General features: G+C 45.1%; 1 protein-coding gene across 1 annotated transcript in view; it reads left to right on the top strand.

Moving 5' to 3' along the window:
* Positions 1-18,933, top strand: part of LOC119463330 (pecanex-like protein 1) — a 232,277-nt gene that overhangs the window by 103,908 nt on the left and 109,436 nt on the right. The window contains 3 exon segments of the mRNA XM_049656513.1: positions 9,536-9,753; positions 13,708-13,860; positions 15,121-15,192. Of these exon segments, the coding sequence (XP_049512470.1) occupies positions 9,536-9,753; positions 13,708-13,860; positions 15,121-15,192 (443 nt within the window).

Below are 18,933 nucleotides of genomic sequence, written 5' to 3'. Positions count from 1 at the left end.
CAAAATATGGGGCAAAAATGCCTTGGTGTCATCTGTATTTTCTTGCGGCACTGTGAATATATGCAATGCTCGAGAGTAGTATTCAGGACACCAGCTCATTTTGCTGACTTAATTTGACTTCGTATATCGAAATTGGCGCTAGTTAAAGAATTGGTTCCGATTGAATATGTCCTGCGCACTTACGGCCTCTAATTTCACCATTACGACATGTACCCTATAGCGATTAACTAAAAGTATAATTAGCACGACTCTTTCAATTAAATGCTGCTGCACTAGCAAGTTATCCAGAATGTAATGTCTGCAGTTAAGGTAACTCTGCTGAACAAGCGGATTATTTGGTATCTGAGCAGGGGCCTTAAAAAGTCGACATAAGAAAGAAAAAAAAAAACACTCAGTGCATGTGAGCTAAAAAAAAAAAAGCCGACATATAAATGCCGGCAATAGAATGCTGGCCGTGGACAAGCCACGTTGTGACCGTCGTGCGGAAGTTGTTGGGCCGTACGATGGCCAACCATGGCCACAATGAAGTAACCGGCGGCCATGACGTCGGCCCGATGCCGACTGCCGACCACCTGCCGGTGGTCGGCAAACAGATTGGCCACGTGCAACAACCGTGCCCGGCCCGACCCAGAAGGCCGAGATCGGGCCTTCGTATTTTTACCTGGCCATGGGTGGCCGCCCGATTTCCTGCCGAGCTCATTTTTTTGCTTGGGTTTGTATACCTCGTATGCAAATTATATATAGAAATTATGCCTTGTACTATGCAGAACTACAATAATGCCCTGTACGGGCGATGGAGCATACCTGTATAAAAAATGAATGAATGAATGAACGAATAAATAAATAAATAAATAAATAAATAAATAAATAAATAAATAAATATATAAACAAATAAATAAATAAATAAATAAATAAATAAATAAATAAATAAATAAGGAGACCAGGGTCGAATGTGGTCTCTTGTAAGCTCCGATCTAGAGTGCTGTCTAAATTGCGATTGATTCTGGAAACTGGCCTTAAGGTGTATCTAATAAACAAAAAGGAAAAACATAATCAAATGTACTGTAGCTCTGTGATATACGCAGGTAACAATGACGTTGCGCGATTGTTCGTTATAAGGCTTGCGTTTGGTCTCCCTGATAACCTTTGTGGCCTGATATCCCGAGTACCAGGATACAGTCATAGTATATATGCGCGTTTTTATGATGATCGTGTCCGCCGTAGGTGCAGAATGCCGGACACTTCTACAGCCACGTCGTAGGGTTTTCGTTTGTCGATCTCCAGGGCCATGGTGATAGCATGTGCAAGGTACAGCACCAACCCTGCTCGAAGCCTCCGAAGTCAGACTGCAGTTACCTTGAGTAGTGGAGTTGCATAACTGTTTAACATAACCTGCGTCTACGATGCTTAACATCCATTTTATAGCTCTGTTCCAGTCTGTGATTTCAGAGCAAGCACATTTATGCAACACTAAGAGCACATCCAAGGAAACAACAACGATTCTGAAACCGAAACCATATCACAACTGTAGCCCTCAGTGAGCAGCCGGCATTCGCAACGCCATAGCATCGCTCGCCACAGTTTACTTTTTTTTTTTACTTGTAAATGGAGTCATGGAGTGTCGTTCCCATCACTGTGCAATGAACCCATTGGGAAATCGCGTTTGTTTGAGCCCTGTGTGGACACGATGAGTGACCGTTGGAAGGCGAACAGCGAGATGATAGGCGGACACAGAATACGGACTCGTTCGCAGCGGCGCGAGTTGCACCCGTAGATGGGTTCCCAAACATTGGAGATACTCCGTCAAGGGGTCTGGGCTAGTTTCACGGGAGGCTGGTTCTACGATCCGAGGCAGGACCATGAGTCCAACATTCTGCACCTCTACCTCTGGTTATTCCTGTTGTGCCTGCCGTTCTCGTTGCACATGGTGAGAGACCCTCCGAAGTGTCTCCGATTGCTCTGTGACCCGTGCGCTGTTGTGCCCCCCGTCGCTGTGTGCTCAAAGCGTGCTAGACCTTGTTGTATGTAGGCTTGATGTCATTTCAGCGTTACGCGTAACCGGATGCTCGCGGTTACACTTTTTCGCTGGCGGAAGACGAAAACGTTTCTTCCTGAGCAGCCACTTGTTGCAAGTATCGGTGTCTCATGCTTCGCGAGAGTGACACGATGGAGCACACCTCCTGCAGCAGATAAGACGCGGCGAAAAGAAGTCTCACTCGAGTTGGCCCTGAAGCTAATTACTTGTCTGATTCAATTATTTCCAATATTTGTTCAATTTGTATAACTGCATTTAGCTTCTAAGCAAGCCTACTTGTAATCATGGTTCAATAATACAGCGCTCAATCGGGCAGCTCAACAGCTCATAGCTGGATTCACTGCAGCGTTGACATTGCACGTTGCACGTGCGTTTTTACGCTGCAGTTAAGTTTAAGCTCTTGTCGACGCTACTGCACATATTCTCGTAGTTCCTTTGTGACTTGTTTGCACAAATGTAGGGTGTGCGTGTGTTGGGTATGTAGAGTTTTTCGCTCGTCATCTCGAGGTACTAGACGTAGTGAATCAGGCCAAGTGCATTGGACATTTTTGTTATGTTTCGCACGTATTCGCGCAAAACAAGCAAGGGTACAAACTTAAGAGCAACAAGGTAACATCGTGAATCGCATCAGTGAGGTACCAGCATTGCACCTCAGTGTGTCAAAATTCACCTGAATATGCTTTTACAGATAGAAGAGCTGCCGATTAAACAAATTAAGTTGGCTGTACTAGGTGTTGAATGTAGTAAACCGGCACTTCTTCACATGAAGTGTTTCCTGGAGGTCATATTAAGATATTTAACAGTCCAGTTGTCCTGAAACTTTGAATTGACATTGGTGCTTGGACTACGGACATGATGCCTGTAACACCTCATTGCAAAAGCCTTAACTATGCTCATTAAATTTGGAATCATTTGTAGTTGGTTTTAATGGAGCTTCAGGTGTGACAAAAAAATAATTCATAACATTAAAATAATTCATTGTATTGTGTATGACAGAGTGATCATCCTGATGTAGCAGGTGTTCTCATTCAACAAACAAGAACACCCGCTACGTCGCCTTAGTATGGGTATGGGTATGGCATTCTTGTGCTGAGCACATGATTGTAAGTTCAATTCCACATATTGATGAGAGCAGAATTTCGAAAATATTACGGCAGAACTAGTGTCATGATGACTGTTGATAGTAATGGGATTAGATTCGAGCAATGTAGGGTAGCACACTGTTTTCTGAACCCCCCGTGGTTGCTTAGTGGCTATGGTGTTGGGCTGCTGAGCACGAGGTCGCGGGATCGAATCCCGGCCACGGCGGCCACATTTCGATGCGGACGAAATGCGAAAACACCCGTGTAGTTAGATTTAGGTGCACATTAAAGAACCCCAGGTGGTCCAAATTTTCTGGAGTCCCCCACTATGGCGTGCCTCATAATCAGATTGTGATTTTGGCATGTAAAACCCCATAATCTAATTTTTTAACTGTTTCATGATGTCATGTTTAACATCTTTAGTGGGCATTCTGCAAGACTTTCCTTGCTTTGGCTATATGCGGCATACTCCGACATTGTCCCACTTTTCTATGGCATTCGCTTGCCAAAGTCGTGCATGGTGCCATGGCAATGGCTGTATGACACCTGTGTAACGTACAGATGCAGTATGATGATGGTGGCATGACGACAATGAGATGACGGTAGTGAGACGGAGACATGAGGACAATGGAATGACAACGATGGTATGGCAATTCATGCTTGATAGCAACTGTCTGACGATGGCGGGACAATGGCGACATAATCATGATTGAATTAGGACTGTATGATTACGATAGAATGACAGAGCGTAAATTATGTCAATAGACGGACAAAGGCGGCATGTTGACTGTGGAATGAAGTTACTGAAGAGATGACGATGGTAAAATGGAAAGCGTGGTGACTATGGCATGACAACGGCTGTGACAATTATGGCATGACGGGAGTTCGATGTTGAAGTGAGGATGACGATGGAACGACCGCGACAACTTCATGGCAACAGTATGACAACAAATGCGTGATGATGACTGCATAACAACGGTATGAGGACAATGAGATGACAACTGTATTATGAAGCCTGCATGACGGACAATGGCGTGACAGTGATGGCATGACAGGAGTCGGATGATGACGGCATGACCACGATGGGTCGGACAATGAATGCATGATAGAGACTGTCTGATGACGATGGCGTGATAACAGCAGCATAATCACATTGGAATGAGAACAGCATTATTATTATCGAATGACAACGGAGGATTGACGTTGATGGAACAAAGAAGACGGTGTGATGGCAATGGGATGACAACGACGGCGTGAGGATGTTAGAACGATGATAATGGAATGACACCGGTGGCATGACAATGCTACGAGGACAGTGGGATGACGAGTGTGTGATGACAGTGGCATGACGACGACTGCATCACGAAGCCTTTATGATGACATCAGCATGACAAGTCGTATCGCAAAGCTGGATTGACGATGATAGAACGACCACGATGGCATTGTGACAGCAGTGTGACAACAAGTGCATGATGGCGACAACATGAAGAGACTCGGATGACAAAGCTGGAATGACAACGATGCAGTGACCATGACGGCATCATGAGCACATACCTAGTGGCTCAAGCTGTTAGACAACTAGGGCCACTGGTCTGTATAGAAAGCTTGACGACGACATGACGAGTGTCAGATCACGAAGCTGGAATGAGGACAATGGAATGACCACTACAACATCACCACCAGAAGCACATACGCAGTGGCCCTAGCTCGTAGACAACTTGGGTCACTGGGTCGGCGTAAGAGGCTAGATAGATAGAGAGGCTCAATATGGCTGAAGTAAGCAATGAATGCTAATGCCCCAGCGCTTTTAAGACATTAAGCACAGAAAAAAATGAACAAGTTAACAGATGAATAGTGCTCTAAATGTTTTTGAGATGATCTGTGCAATTCTCATCATCATTGACAGTGAACAGCTCTATGTTGCAGGCTGCTGTTATGACACATTGGTGATTAGTATGTCAGTACAGAAGTTGGCACATTGCAAACCTCGACTATCATGAGAAGCTGAAGGTGGGGCTTCACAGGCAGATGCTCTACTGCAGTTTTCTTCTGTGGCTAAGCTGCACTTTTTTATTTATTTGTTATGATATTGGAAATGTTACTAAAAATAGATTGGCCGGCTTCTTTGCAGCGTTCATATTTCACTTATCTTGCATCACCTCATTACTAGTTTAAGACTGTCCTGAGCACTGTGAGGTGAACTGCTACGTGTGCTTCATGAGCCGTTGCTTCTTTCAGCACTCGTAGTTCATCGTGGATGAAAAATTCAGTACAAATTGAGGGGTTAAAAAAAAAATTTTGGAGTATAACATCCTGAAACTGCACAGTGGGTTATGAGAGGCACTGTAGTGGAGGGCTCTGGATCAGTTTTGACCATCTGTGTTACTTTTTTTGCGTGCGGTTAAACCTATTAACATGTGTTCTTGCATTCTTCTCCCATTGAAATGACGACTGCCATGGCCAAGAATTGAACCCACAACCTTGTGCCCAGCTGTAGAATGTGATAGCTACTGTGCCATTGAGGTGGGTAGAATCAAGGGGTTATAGCCTCTGTCAGCTCCTCTTTGCCTTTAGTCCAAGCCTCCACTTGACGTCTCAATAAATGAAGAAAAAGTTTAAAGGAACGAACAGTAAAGGGAAAGATATGTTGAGCCATACTAATCAATTACTCCTGTACAGTACAAAAAAGAAAAAGCTACTCTTATCGTGAGAGGAAGCGTGGTAAGCCAGGAAACATGCAAGGAGAAAAGGCGGGTGGCCACACTGCCTTGAACTTCCCGCACCGGCTTGCCGCGATGTGAATTTTGAAGTTTAATTGGGCCCAGTCAAGTTTTTAATTCTTAAAGATATACTACATTGCACTCTGAATGAGCCAAATACTGAAGCTTGGCAAGGTTCATGAAATCTTACGGTACCACGATGGCATGGCTATGAAAAAAAGAAAAATACTTGGAAACTTGTGGCGTCACATTGACGTATCATTGCTAGGGTTTTGGTGTGAAATTGAAAAAAAAAAAAACAGTTGAAGTTTGGCCTTCAATATTTCTTTCCCCTAATCAACCTCATACCTTGAAATTAATGAAAATTTATTTTGTAACAATACTTAATCTACCTACATTAACTTAGTATTTCTCTTTAGTGTCCTCTTAAATTGACAAAAAATAAAATGGAATCAGACAAGCAAGTCTGCAGGAAGATCCATGTCCTAACACTCAAACATTCCTCCGTTCGAAGCTCTTTCTCCACTCTACCTAGTTGAACACAGCACAGCCCATCAATGAAACAAGGCGCTACACTTCTCAAGAATTGCCGCGGATTGTCAGTGACGCGCGGTTGCCACTTCTGTTGTGTGCCACAGCCATCTGCTTTCTTAAGCTGAGGTGGTGTGTTGAGCAGCGGAACGTTCTAGAATGCCACGGATTGCCTTCTAGAAGTCTCAATTACTTTACTTTCGATCTTACAAGTTGTGGTGGTTCAGTGTCAATGCATTCCGCTGATGAGCACGCGGTTGCAGGTTTGATACCAAGCTGTAGTGGCCATAGTTTGAACCGAGTGAAATTCAAAAGCTTGTGTGCTTAGATTTTGGGTGGGCATTATAGAACCCCAGGGGGTCAAGACTAATCCAGAACCCTATACTTCCGCAACACTCCTGGCCCCAGTGTTACTTTAGGACATTGAATCTCATGAAGGACTGAATCTGTCAGTCAATCATTGTTTGCCTTTTTTGTTTTTCCCAGTTCCTCAAGCCAGCATTGCCTGTCTGGCTATGCTATGCTGCCATTGTGGGTGCGCTGTTTGCGACGCTCAAAATCATCAACGTGCGGCTCCACCAAATGTTTGACAGTGGGGAGTGCATTGAAGAGTCAAGCGACGACTCGAACCGGTCCGTGTCCGCAGACCACACAGGACAAAGCTCGCAGGGCCATGGCTCAAAAAAGTAAGCATTGTTGTGGGGCTCGTCCGTGTTGGTTGTTCCCTATCCGTTCTGCTATGTGCTGTTCTCAGTTGTTATGAATTCCAGGTGATACCCATACTCACTGACAACCTGGGCAACGAACGTGGATACAATGAAGTATTTCTGATATTTGGTTGGCCGTGCTTTATTTCATTGAGTATTCTACTGCCATAGTGGAACCCAATATGCCCAATCCAAGACGTCACTGGTTATAGTGTGTTGAATATTTGTTTGCTCAGCAGCTCATAGTATGTATTCTTGTAGCCAAAATGGCAAATAGTACTTGGCAAAAACTATTTCAAATGGTACATTCTGGATGTGCATGCATATTTTGGCCAATGGCATGGCATGGCTTGGCTGGCTCGCAGCCAGCTAGCACTTGTGCCGAACCCATGTGATTACAATGGTTCAAAGCGAATTTCTAATTCAGCATTGTTTATGTGCCACGTATCAGCACAGCAAGCCACTGTTGAACCATCAAAATTAAGAAGAGGCCCCTTGCTGGTCCATCAGAGGCAACATGTGTGCTTGTATTTCTCTCTCATAGACCCAGTCATGAATTCTTATTCACCAATGTCAATGTGTGCACTTATAATGAATATTGCATACAACAAATTTTACATATAACGAACGTATTTTCACCTCAGTTGCTACTTGATTATAATGAAGTTCAATTGTACAAGCTCCATCCACAAGACTGCATTGCACCGGCTCTCTGTGCCATCGAGGTCCAAAACAGTTTATGAGAGACGATGACATTGACAGAAATTTGCCTCAATTAATGAAGACGTCGGAGAAATGAGTGTATCTATAAAAGTTCTGTTCGAGTTGGACAGTGATGTAAACGTCACTGAATTCTTAAGCCTTAAGTTGGACGCACTTGTGGAATTCTCCATTTGCTTGTCTTGGTGTTTAGGCAGGCAGGCATTTAACAACTTTTTGTCCCAGAAATGTTCATGTGGTCCGTTTTCTTGCCTTAACGAGTCTCTTAATGTGGTCAAATTCTGGATGGCTTTCGTTGATGCAAACGCATGCCTAACTCTTGCGATAAAGTAGTACAGAAAAATCTTAAATACGCAAAAAACACAGAAATGAGGTGGACTGGCCTGCCCATGCAGCTGCCTCTTATAACATCAGCATTCATGTTAGAACAAGGGCACTGGTTACATCTTGGATAGTGAACTACAATAAATTCTTAAGATTCTTGTGCCAGAAGCCTGAGGGCTGTCAGCATCACTGTTCAACACCAGGTGACATTGCAGGCAACAGAGTGACCACTTACTGACTGGTTCGTGTGAATACCTCTACAACATTGATTGCCATCTCCCAATCATGTAATGGAATGGAAACATGATGTACGGCATAGTTTGCGGTTGAAGGGCACATTCAATTAGTAATTCGCTGTCAGTTGCATCTAAATCGTGGCATGAAGGCACGCAGACGAGTTTTTAATGCGTAAATGTCAGCCTGATATGACCTGTCAGCCATATTTAGTTTCTCTCATTAAAGTAGTAGTGCTTTGGTTCTATTGACCTTATTACCAGCTAGGTGTTCCCTTTAAGAACAGACTGTACTGTACATAGTATATGTAACTGTGTCATGTCTGTTAAAAGTACCGGTTGCCGTCGAATATTTTGCAGATGTATGCCAATCCAAGCAGCTCATACATCAGAGAAAGCGAAGCTGTGTAAGGCAGTTACCTCGCCCTTTGAATTTCTAGGGGCCTGTTCTGCCACTGCCCAATATCTACCCAAGTCTTTGCAAATGCGTCACTTATCCAAATGTGTTCCTTCACTAGGCCCTAGCCTTTTCAGATGCTTCAATATATCCGAACTTAGTGCTTCTATATTCTCCATTATATCTAATGCGTGCTCCTGCATACTGGGCTGGCATCGCATTGTTGGCATCTGGCAACACGTTTTCACCGATGCCCTGGTCACAGGTTGCGTTGCTGGCGGTTTTACATTGGATACTGACCACATTGCCACCGCATGAGAGCCGTTGTGGAACTTCCTTTAACAGTTTCCCTGTAAATTTTACAATTACCAGCTTCGCAACTTTACCTATATCACTTTGATGTTATACACTGCTTGTTTTATAATCTATTTAGTTAAGATGAAATTTTATTGCAGTTGGGGCCTTTAAGTGCCTGTCTGGATCTCAGTTAAAGTGCTGTAGCATTCGTATTTTATGGTGGTAAAGTGCTCTTAGAGTGCTGTTGGCAGAGTGAACCAGCTCACCCAGGTCAAGGTATTGTTTTAACTAGACTGATGATGACGGTGTACCCGACACAAATTGCAGTTGGGGCCTTTAAGTGCCTGTCTGGATCTCAGTTAAAGTGCTGTAGCATTTGTATTTTATGGTGGTTAAGTGCTCTTAGAGCGCTGTTGGCAGAGTGAACCAGCTCACCCAGGTCAAGGTATTGTTTAAACTAGACTGATGATAACGGTGTACCCGGTGCAGGGATTCGGAGCACATTGAAATGGCCGTCTTGAAGCAGCGGCCGGACGAGGAGACACCACCTGTACAGTGCAGCTCGCGCAATTCCTTCAACGATGGGGCCCAGGTCCAGATCCATCCGGGCAGCGCGGTGGCATCCACGGGCTCCATGGAGCTTCTGGGGCGGCTGGCCCGCTCCGACGACTTCGAGATGAAGTCGCACACCGGCGTCTGTGGAATTGGTGAGTGGCAGACGCTCATAGAGCTACCAGGGTTGCCAGATCCCAAACACATATATACGAGGTGTGTTCAAAAAGAAACCGAACTTTTGAAATAGTGCGCCAACCGGCAGAGGAAGCACGCTGCGGCTACTGAGCGTATGTAGCAGCAGGTTTAGACAAAAAACTGCCATTTGCCGCGTTTCGCTCTGACCATTAGTTGGCGAGCTACAGCTGCTGAAGTGAGCACATGAACAAGCTGTTCTTCGGATTGGTGCCAAAGTGAGAATGAAGGAATTGGAAGAACAGCGTGTGTGTGTGAAGTTCTGCTACAAACTTGGGAAAACTTTCACAGAGACATTTCAGTTGCTTAGCCAAGCATACGGGGAGTACTGTATGAGTCGCACGCAGGGGTAAGATTGGTTCAAGCGTTTTGAAGACGGAAGAATGTCGGTCGGTGACGATCCCAAGCCTGGACGACCCCGTCGAGAGAGTTCGAACTATGATTCGTGGAAATCGTCGTTTGACTGTTCGAGAAGTTGTTGGCGAAGTGGGTATCAGCGTAGAATCATGTCATGAAATTTTGAGTGACAAACATCGTGTCAGTGCAAAATTCATGCCGCGTTTGTTGCCTGACAAACAGAAGCAGACTCGTGTTGAAATCATCCAGGAACTGCTCGCCGCTGCCAGTGACGATGAAAACTTTCTTAAGAACATCATAACAGGCGATGAGACATGGGTTTATGGCTATGATGTTGAAACGAAAGTGCAGTCATTGCAGTGGGTGGCCAAAGGTTCTCCTTGTCCAAAAAAAAAGCACGCATGAGTTGGTCAAAAATGAAGGTGATGTTGGTTGTGTTTTTTGACTGCAAAGGCATTGCACATCAGGAATTTGTGCCACATGGCCAAACGTTAAACAAAGAAGTTTACCACGGAATCCTAGCACGTTTGAGAGATTCTGTGCGCAGCAGTAAGAGGCCTGAAATGTGGGAAAATCAGGCTTGGATGTTGCATCATGACAATGCCCTGGCTCACGCGTTGCTCCTTGTCCGCAGCTATTTAGCGAAACACCACACTCCTGTTCTGTCCCACCCACCGGACCTAGCCCCAGCAGACTTTTTTCTATTCCCCGAACTGAAAACCACTTTGAAAGGACGTCGTTTCCAAACCGTAGAGGAGATCCAGGACAATGCGTGAAGAGACCTGCGCGCCATTCCAGGAAGTGCGTTCCAGGAGGCTTTTCAAAAATGGAAGAAAAGATCGGAAGAGTGCATTGCCAGTAGAGGGGACTACTTTGAAGGGGACAGCACTGAAAATGCTGTACCATAAGTAGTAAAGGTGTTATAGCAAAAGTTCGGTTTCTTTTTGAACACACCTCATATATATAAAAAAAAGAATGGCTGGAAAATTTTCAGAAGTCGCTGAAAAGAAACAGGTAAAAAAGGTGATAAAATAAAAGATTGGCAAGAAAGTAGCTGGTCGGTGAATGTCCTTGAGAGCTGGAATGTGAGTATCTTAGTATGTACCATATTTACTCACTAGACGCACTCTTGCATTAGACTCACACACCCACTTCGTGGGTCATAAACTTGGAAATGTTTCACGAAAGTTACTTGACAAAAAGTTTTGCTTCGGCACGACCATCTTTAGAAGTCTGCTAGTGAGGTAGTAAGCTTGACGATGATGTAAGTAACATTAAAAGCATGAGCGATACAGAATAAACTGGAACTTGATCAATGGTGATGAATCTTGAATAAATGTGTGTGCGGTGCGTGTTGTCAATTTATTTCAACGTGGTCTGTTATTCAGCGGGTACGCATGTCACCATACTCGTGTAAAGAGCCACACCCTGCCACGATTCCGCTAAAAAAAGTAGAAGTCTTGCATGAGTCAATGCAGTAGGCTTACATCCTCCTTCAGGTGCTAGTTAATCCTGACTGTACGAAATTAGTTTTAACACATTTCTTGCTTCTTCAGGATCATTAAAAAGATCCAGCAGTAGAACGCATCAGCAAGCTCTCGGCAAGTTTTCATGCATCACCAAATTTTGATTCCTTGTCTTATTTCTCGGCTTGCCATGTTGGCTCACTGGCAAGAGCATACTGCTGCTGACCATGAGGTCATATGTGTGATTCCCTGATGCAGTAGTCGCATTCTAGTGGGGGCAGAATCCAAAAAATGCTTATGGTCTTAGATTTAGGTGTGCTTTAAAAATAACACAGATGGTCAGAATGAGCTTGGAATCCCCTCCCCATTTATGGCATCCCTCATAATCCACTGTGCACTTTCAGGACGTTAGGTATTGAAAATTAAATTATGAGGTTTTATTTTTTTTAAATACTTCAGGTGGGGCAAAGACATAGTTGGCTACAGTGTACTTGAAAAATTTGCCGGATATAAATTAAAAGGGTCAGAACAAGAGATGGATGCCCACAGCAGGATCACACGCAATTGTTGGAACAAGCGCCTCCAAGACTATGTTCCAGCTTTTTCTTATACAGTAAAAGCTCGTTAATTTGAACTCGGTTAATTCAAACTTACAGTTAATTTGAACTGACGCCCTAGGGCGGTCCCGGCACAGCCCTGTGTATTTCAGTGGGAGAAAACTCCCGATAATTCGAACGCGTCGGTATCCACAATAGTTAATTCGAACTGGGAGCCCCTCGTTTACATCGCTCCTCGCAGAAGAAGTCGTCCCAGAGTGATTACAAGGTGTTGCAAAACCTACCAAACCAACTTTACTAGAGATGCAAAACAATGAAAACTAAAAACAAGCCAGCGCGCTGCCACCGCTATGCACACTCTCTCTATTTTGCATGTGCCTGCGCCATTCGGGTAGTGCGCGCACGCTGCTGCGACAGCTATTTCTCTTCCGCAGCGGGCGTCGCTGGCGCCAGTGCTCTATCGCAAGCTGTTGCAGGTTTTCGTTGTGCCATGGTTGCTGGGCTTGGCCTGCGATCACGTGGTGTGCACAACAAGCGACCAAGGTAACCGAGAGTCTTCGAGCTCAGCTGTAGCTGCGTTGGTCGTTGTAGTCCTGCTTTTGTTTGGGCCAAGGCAGATAGCCAGTTTTTTGTGTCACCTCTTTCGTTGCCTCGGCGCTTCGTCAGCGACGCCTCATTGACTGTGCCAGTCATGGCGAGTCGGGGAAAATACTCGGCAAAGGACTTAAAAATGAAGATTGTGCGCCGAACACGGCTGACAGCGGTGATGAGTCCGACGAAGCCAGTGAGTCGGTGCCACCCCCAGGTGCATGCGAAGCAGCGGTGGCACTGGATGTTGCAGCATGTTATTTCTCAGCAGATGAGAATTCGGACGCTGCGCTGCAGCTCTTAGGCAAGCTGCAAGCGATGCTTATGGAGTCACGACAGAAGAAACACAAGCAATTGCATATGACCGATTGCTTTTAATTTTCATTGCATTAACTCTGCCCTGTAAGTAAACATGTTTTGGAGCATAAATAGCTTCGTATATTTAGACATTAAGGCTCGCTGCTCCCATGAATGCATATCGGTGCTTGTTTCTGGCATACGCCTGACTTATCAATTAATTTTGTTCGCTGGTTGAGCATTTATGAAATCGCCTGCCACAAACGTGTAGTAGCGCGAGTCCAGACACGGCGGGGCTTCTTTGGCTTCTGCCCGCGCAGCGTGGCCCGATGGCCGTTCATTCTAGCACCCGCATGCTAATTCGAACTCCGCTTAATTCGAAGAATTTTATGGTCCCCTTCAAGTTCGAATTAACAAGCTTTTACGGTAGTAGCACATTTTGAGCATGTTAATAAATATTTAGAGCACAAATTAAATCGGAGGTGTCTTGACATGTATGGAGTACATTTTAGGCATCATTATTTCTGTGGTTGGGACTACTTGGTTGCCGCAGACTTGCTTGACTGGGCTTCTGTGTGTTGACCATAAGACAATGTTGGAGCATCCGTGTGTTGATCCCTATGGCTCTCTGCGTTCTGTCACTGTCCAGACCTCCAAGTGGACGTGCACCATCGGAATAGTTCAGGTAGCTCGGGTGGCTCGACCTCTGTTAAACAAGAGCGGGGATTTCACGGGACCAGCTCAGCAGCTCCAGGGCCGGGGAGTCCCGACTTTGCGCTTGTTGATGAAGTGCTGAAAGAAGGTGGGTGTCCCAGCTAAATTTTGCTGACATAGAAACTAGCTCATGTTTTTGGTGTTCTGAGAATTGAATGTGTTACAGGATGAACTGGTGAAGTGTTTGGTCTAGGCATGGGCCACCATCCCATTTGCGATTGTTGTGGAGTCGTTCGAAAAATGTGGGTTATCAAATGCGCAGTGGCACATACGAAGAACGACACTTTTCAGTCTATAGAGAGCGATAAAGAGCTGTATGAAAATGATCCTGGTGGACATTAAGAGTAAATAAAATTTTATTATCTGGAGGTAAACTTCGCTGTTCTCACATTTTTCTGATTGCCACACTTTGAGGTATTCTATATTTTTCTTACAAAATCAGATGCGCATTATCTTTTTACTTTGCTTAGGGGCTTTAACGTCCTTTTTATGTTTGTTTTCAACTTTTAATTCAAGATCTGGGTGCTTGTTACGATGCAGTGTAGAATTCGGCAACTACTCCCATATGAAATGGGTGTGTTTCGGCATTAATTGACTGTCTGAATAATTCAGTAAATTCTGGTGATACAATCAAGATCAAAGTAATGGAAGTCAACTGTATTCTAAATTTATTTTGACATTTATACTTTGTAGATACAGTCGAAGCTGTGAACTTCATAGTTCTGTGAAAAGTGGTCGTTATATCAGTAGGTCGTTATATTTGGAATCACCCTTAAAAACGCTAAACAATTAACCGCACCAAAGCTGGTGTCAGCAGTTACAATTTGGCTGCACTTTGGTGCGGAATCCAGATTTTCAGTGTCATTTTGTTACCGGTGGGTTTCCACACTTAGCTGCAAATTTATGTTAAAAACCTCTATCTAAGAAACAAAATGAGGCGTCTTATATGGTGCCTTTAAAATGGTGCCGGTTCCGATCATCTGTCATTTTGAAACTGCAAGTGTAACGGCCATTTGGAGAGCTTGTGATATATTTTACTACCAGCGGGACGGACATGACTGTATTCTGTACAACAGAGCGAAACATTCTAGTCTAGTGAAATCATGTTCATTTTTTGAGTGGCATTGCAGCATACGACACCCACTTAGAATTCTTTTACAGACGAAATTAGTAAGCAATGCCTGCAAGCATGGTAATAAACTAAACTCACTACAAATTGCTAGCTCTGTGCAAAACTTGAGTGTGAATGAGAGAGTGGTTTAGTAGGAAGAATCATGTACACTTGGTGCTTCTGTTGATGTAAGTCAGTACAACAACCTCGTTCATCGCATTATTGCTCCTTATGCAGTTACCGACCTGAAGTCTGGGGCTGTTTCAATGCTACCCGCACCAGCAGGATTGTCTACTGGTGACGAGCTTGGTAAGTTCTGAGCTTTCTTGCACCATATTAGCACAAATATGCTGCTACTTTCTGGAACATCAATCTTGCGTTAAAGCTTGAGAATTTGAGATAAAATGTTTGCTGAACAAGATTCACAATAGTGGCATTTGTCAGAATATGTATGGTAATTGTCAATGTGAATATTAGTTAGCAAAATTTCACAAATTAACATTTTAGGTGATAACGTTAGGGAAGACGCATTCCAGTTGCAGTATTGTAACTTAGCCAGTACTGAATGCACAACTTTTTGCTAGGAAGCTTGTCCCTAACACCTGTTCTGAGAAAAATGGACGCAAAATGTCCTATGAAATGTTGTGCTGTTAAAAATGATTGTCTTCCCGTGCAACATTTTTACTCAGTGCAGAACCATATTACAGACGAACCCGGATATATTGAATCTGAAGGGGAAAACAAAGAAGTTGGGTATATAGGTATTTCGATATATAAAATAAAAAGTGCGTACAAATATTTTCAAGGGGATTTTACTGCTGTTCGTTATACACAATAATTCGTTAATGGAACAGCAGTGCATTTCACTGCGGAATAAAGCTTATGCCTTGAGTTCTTGCTGACTTCATATCTGCAGTTACATGTTACAACATGCCCCCTAAAATCATTACCAAAGGCACAATAAAGAAAAAATATTTTAATTGTTTAAGGTAATTACTCCTCTGCAGTAGCAAAAAGGAGCCACTCTTACCATGAGAAGAGGCCTTCTAAGCTCGAAAAGACTAAAAAAAGTGAAACACAAAGGGCGCCGCTGCCTTGCAATTCCTGCACCAGCTAGCCATGACGTCATGGATCTTGACAGCGTCTGTTTGGGCCTAGTTAACATTTTTTTAGTTAAAATTGACTACGTTGTATTCTAACAGAGTTAAAGAATAAACTTCGCAAGTTTTATGAACTTACTGAGCGGCAATGGCCCAAGTATGAAAAGATGCTTTGGAATCCATGTTGTCGTACTGACTTACTAATAAAAAAAAATTTGCTTTGAACTTAATTTTTTCTTCTGGTAATGAACCAGTTACAGTAAACTCTCGTTAATAAGCACCTGGTGGGAACGCGGCATGAGTACGTGCTTTTAATTTAATTGACCACCATGTACAAATTTGGGCTTCCTGACGTGTGCCGGCGCTGCCTACGAAGAAATAAATGCGATGCTGTTGTAAATGTTGGTCAAAATGCACTCTAGGAACTTTTTTTTTTTCTTTTTTCTGACGCGCTGAAAACCTCCGGCTCTCTTGCATAGCCGTGCATTAGCGCAGAGGCGATGCACCACAGTGGTGGTACCAAAGGAGCATTTCATAACTTTTGACATGGGAACACAGCGGCAGATTTGTCCGGCTTTCCCCGATGTGTAAGTGCACGTCTGTACAGTGAGCTGCTGCTCAGCAAAACCGCCACCGCTTCATTGAAACGGGGCACCCGACACCGTGTGGTGCCGATAGTCCCGTGTGATTTGAGTGTAGCATTTCACCTACTTAAGCGCACATTGTCACCGAGGTTCATCACTCTGCTGGGACGCTTTGCTGGAGCGGTATTTTGGGTGATCACTTTTGGAGAACGTCTCAATTTTACGAGTGCCAAAAGCACTGTCGGTCGTACACTTCGACATGCCCACTGCCAAGTCTCGCCAAAGGGAAAGGTGAAACTATCTCCGAAAGTGACTGTATGCGTGCGCATTTGCCAGCAGATCTGCATTTCATGGAAGCGTCTGTGCTATGGACTTTATTCGTGCCTGTGCTGCTCCTGGAAGTGCACAAGTGCGGCGCCGACAGCGTGTATCTTGAAACGGTCTAGCTGATGAAGGGTGCTTTTGGGTTATCGCCTTTTAAAAGCATGCAGTAGGCTTACAATGGCACTACGCACTGCGCCATATACACTGTCGAGCAGATAGCAGAAGATACTTATCGCGATAAGGTTGGCACGCACTGCACCATATGCACTGTCGAGCAGGTAGCTGAAGGTGCTTATCGCAATAAGGTTGGTGGTGATAAGTCATACTGGTACTCACATTGGTGGCTATATTTGTTGCTGAGGCCGTTACCGTGGCCTCCGTGCATTTGAGATGCTTATCCGTGAAGCATCACCGCACTCGCGCCAAAGCGTAAATCATTGGTCGACCGGTGTCTGTACCTACTGAAATGGCGGAAAATATTTTGCTGCACAGCATGGAATTTGCCGCACCACGAATTGAGGCAATGCAGTTAACAAAAAGTGATCATACAAAGCACTAACCGGAAGCCATACAATGAGCCATTACAGTTTCAGCGGTCAGCCAATAGATTAGGCTCTGTGGAGACTGGGTTGTGGATTTGTCGCATCTACATTTTAACTGTAGTACGTTTCAAGCGGGTACAGTAAAAGCTCGATGATACGAATCTCACGGGGTCACGAAAAATATTCGTATTAGCCAAAATTCGTATCATTGAAACACAATTAAAACTACTGTCGAATCTCGATAATTAGAACTCGAAGGGGCCCGAAAATTTTTTGAATTAAAAGAACGTATTTTTGAAGTATTCGTGCACCATAGCACGATGCACGAACGGTGCGAGTCGTGAAATATCGCGGCGCGCAAGCGCATAGCAAGCGCGGGCCACGTAACTGCCCACGCCGGCTAGCGGTCGCTTCCCGATAACGACAGAAAACGAAGCTTCAGGGCGCGAGCGGGCGGCGCCGGCACACGGGTGCGCGCGGAGACCGTCGAAGGTGAGGGAGGAGGGCGGCAGGGAAGCGGATTTGGCCGCGTCAACTCCGCCGCTTCGGTGGCTCCCCTCGCCCTCCCTCTCAACTCCCTCGTAGCTCTCTCACCTTCGACTCCGTGCGCACATCTCCGTGCGCGCCCGCCGCTATGCTGGCGCCAGCTTATTTTAGCCGCCCCCTGAAGTTTCGTTTTCTGCCGTTATCGGGAAGCGAGCGTTTGCGGGCGTGGCAGTTTCGTTGGCCCGACTGTGCCTCCGCCGCTGCTTCCCTCTGCGCTGCTGCCTCAGCGTGCAAGGTCAACATGTGACTAGAAAATAGAGGAGAAGGGTTCACTGCCATTTTATCCGCGTGGCTGAGACGTTGGCACTAGTGTGTGCTAGAATACGGTTGTCTAGAACACTCTAGTCGGCACGTACACGCTTGTTCCGGCGCGATGCAGAAACGGCGACCTTGCAATTTGAGAGAGGGGAAAATTTCCGCCACGGGTTCTTTTTTTTTTTTCTGTTCCTTCGCGCGCAGCATTGAGGGGTCTCTCCTGAGCTTTTGCTCTATGGCGGTGTCGGAGCAATGCCGGTCGGAGGCGCCGCTGCGTGATTTGGCGCGCTGCTAAGAGCATTGTCGGTGCGCGGTATGTTCGAAATAAGCGTGTTCGAATTCGCTTGCTTCGCGTTGACGTTGAACGAAAGCACGTTTTTCATGATAGTCTCGCTGTGCAACAATTGTGCTCAGTGTTGACGTTGCGAGGCCTAGCTCCTCAGCCAACTCCGTCCGAAGCCCTCTTGGGATCCTCATCGACCTTTCGAAGAATGTCTAATTTCTCTTTAAAGGAGAGTGCTTTCCGCTTGCGAGACATAGCTCGCTGCGACTAGGCAAAATGGCGCAAACACGAAGAACGCGGCCCGAAGCGCAGCAGCCACTCCATCTGACGGCTCGCAGAAAAGGAGGAAAAGTACAAAAGCACCAAAAGCGCCACCGCTTCAAACTCTTCGCGCCCAGTCGCGGAGTCCGCGCTGT

This window comes from Dermacentor silvarum, chromosome 9, assembly GCF_013339745.2.
Source record: "Dermacentor silvarum isolate Dsil-2018 chromosome 9, BIME_Dsil_1.4, whole genome shotgun sequence".
Taxonomy (NCBI): domain Eukaryota; kingdom Metazoa; phylum Arthropoda; class Arachnida; order Ixodida; family Ixodidae; genus Dermacentor; species Dermacentor silvarum.
Note: the sequence above shows the minus strand (reverse complement) of the source record. Positions and strands in the feature narration are given on the sequence as shown.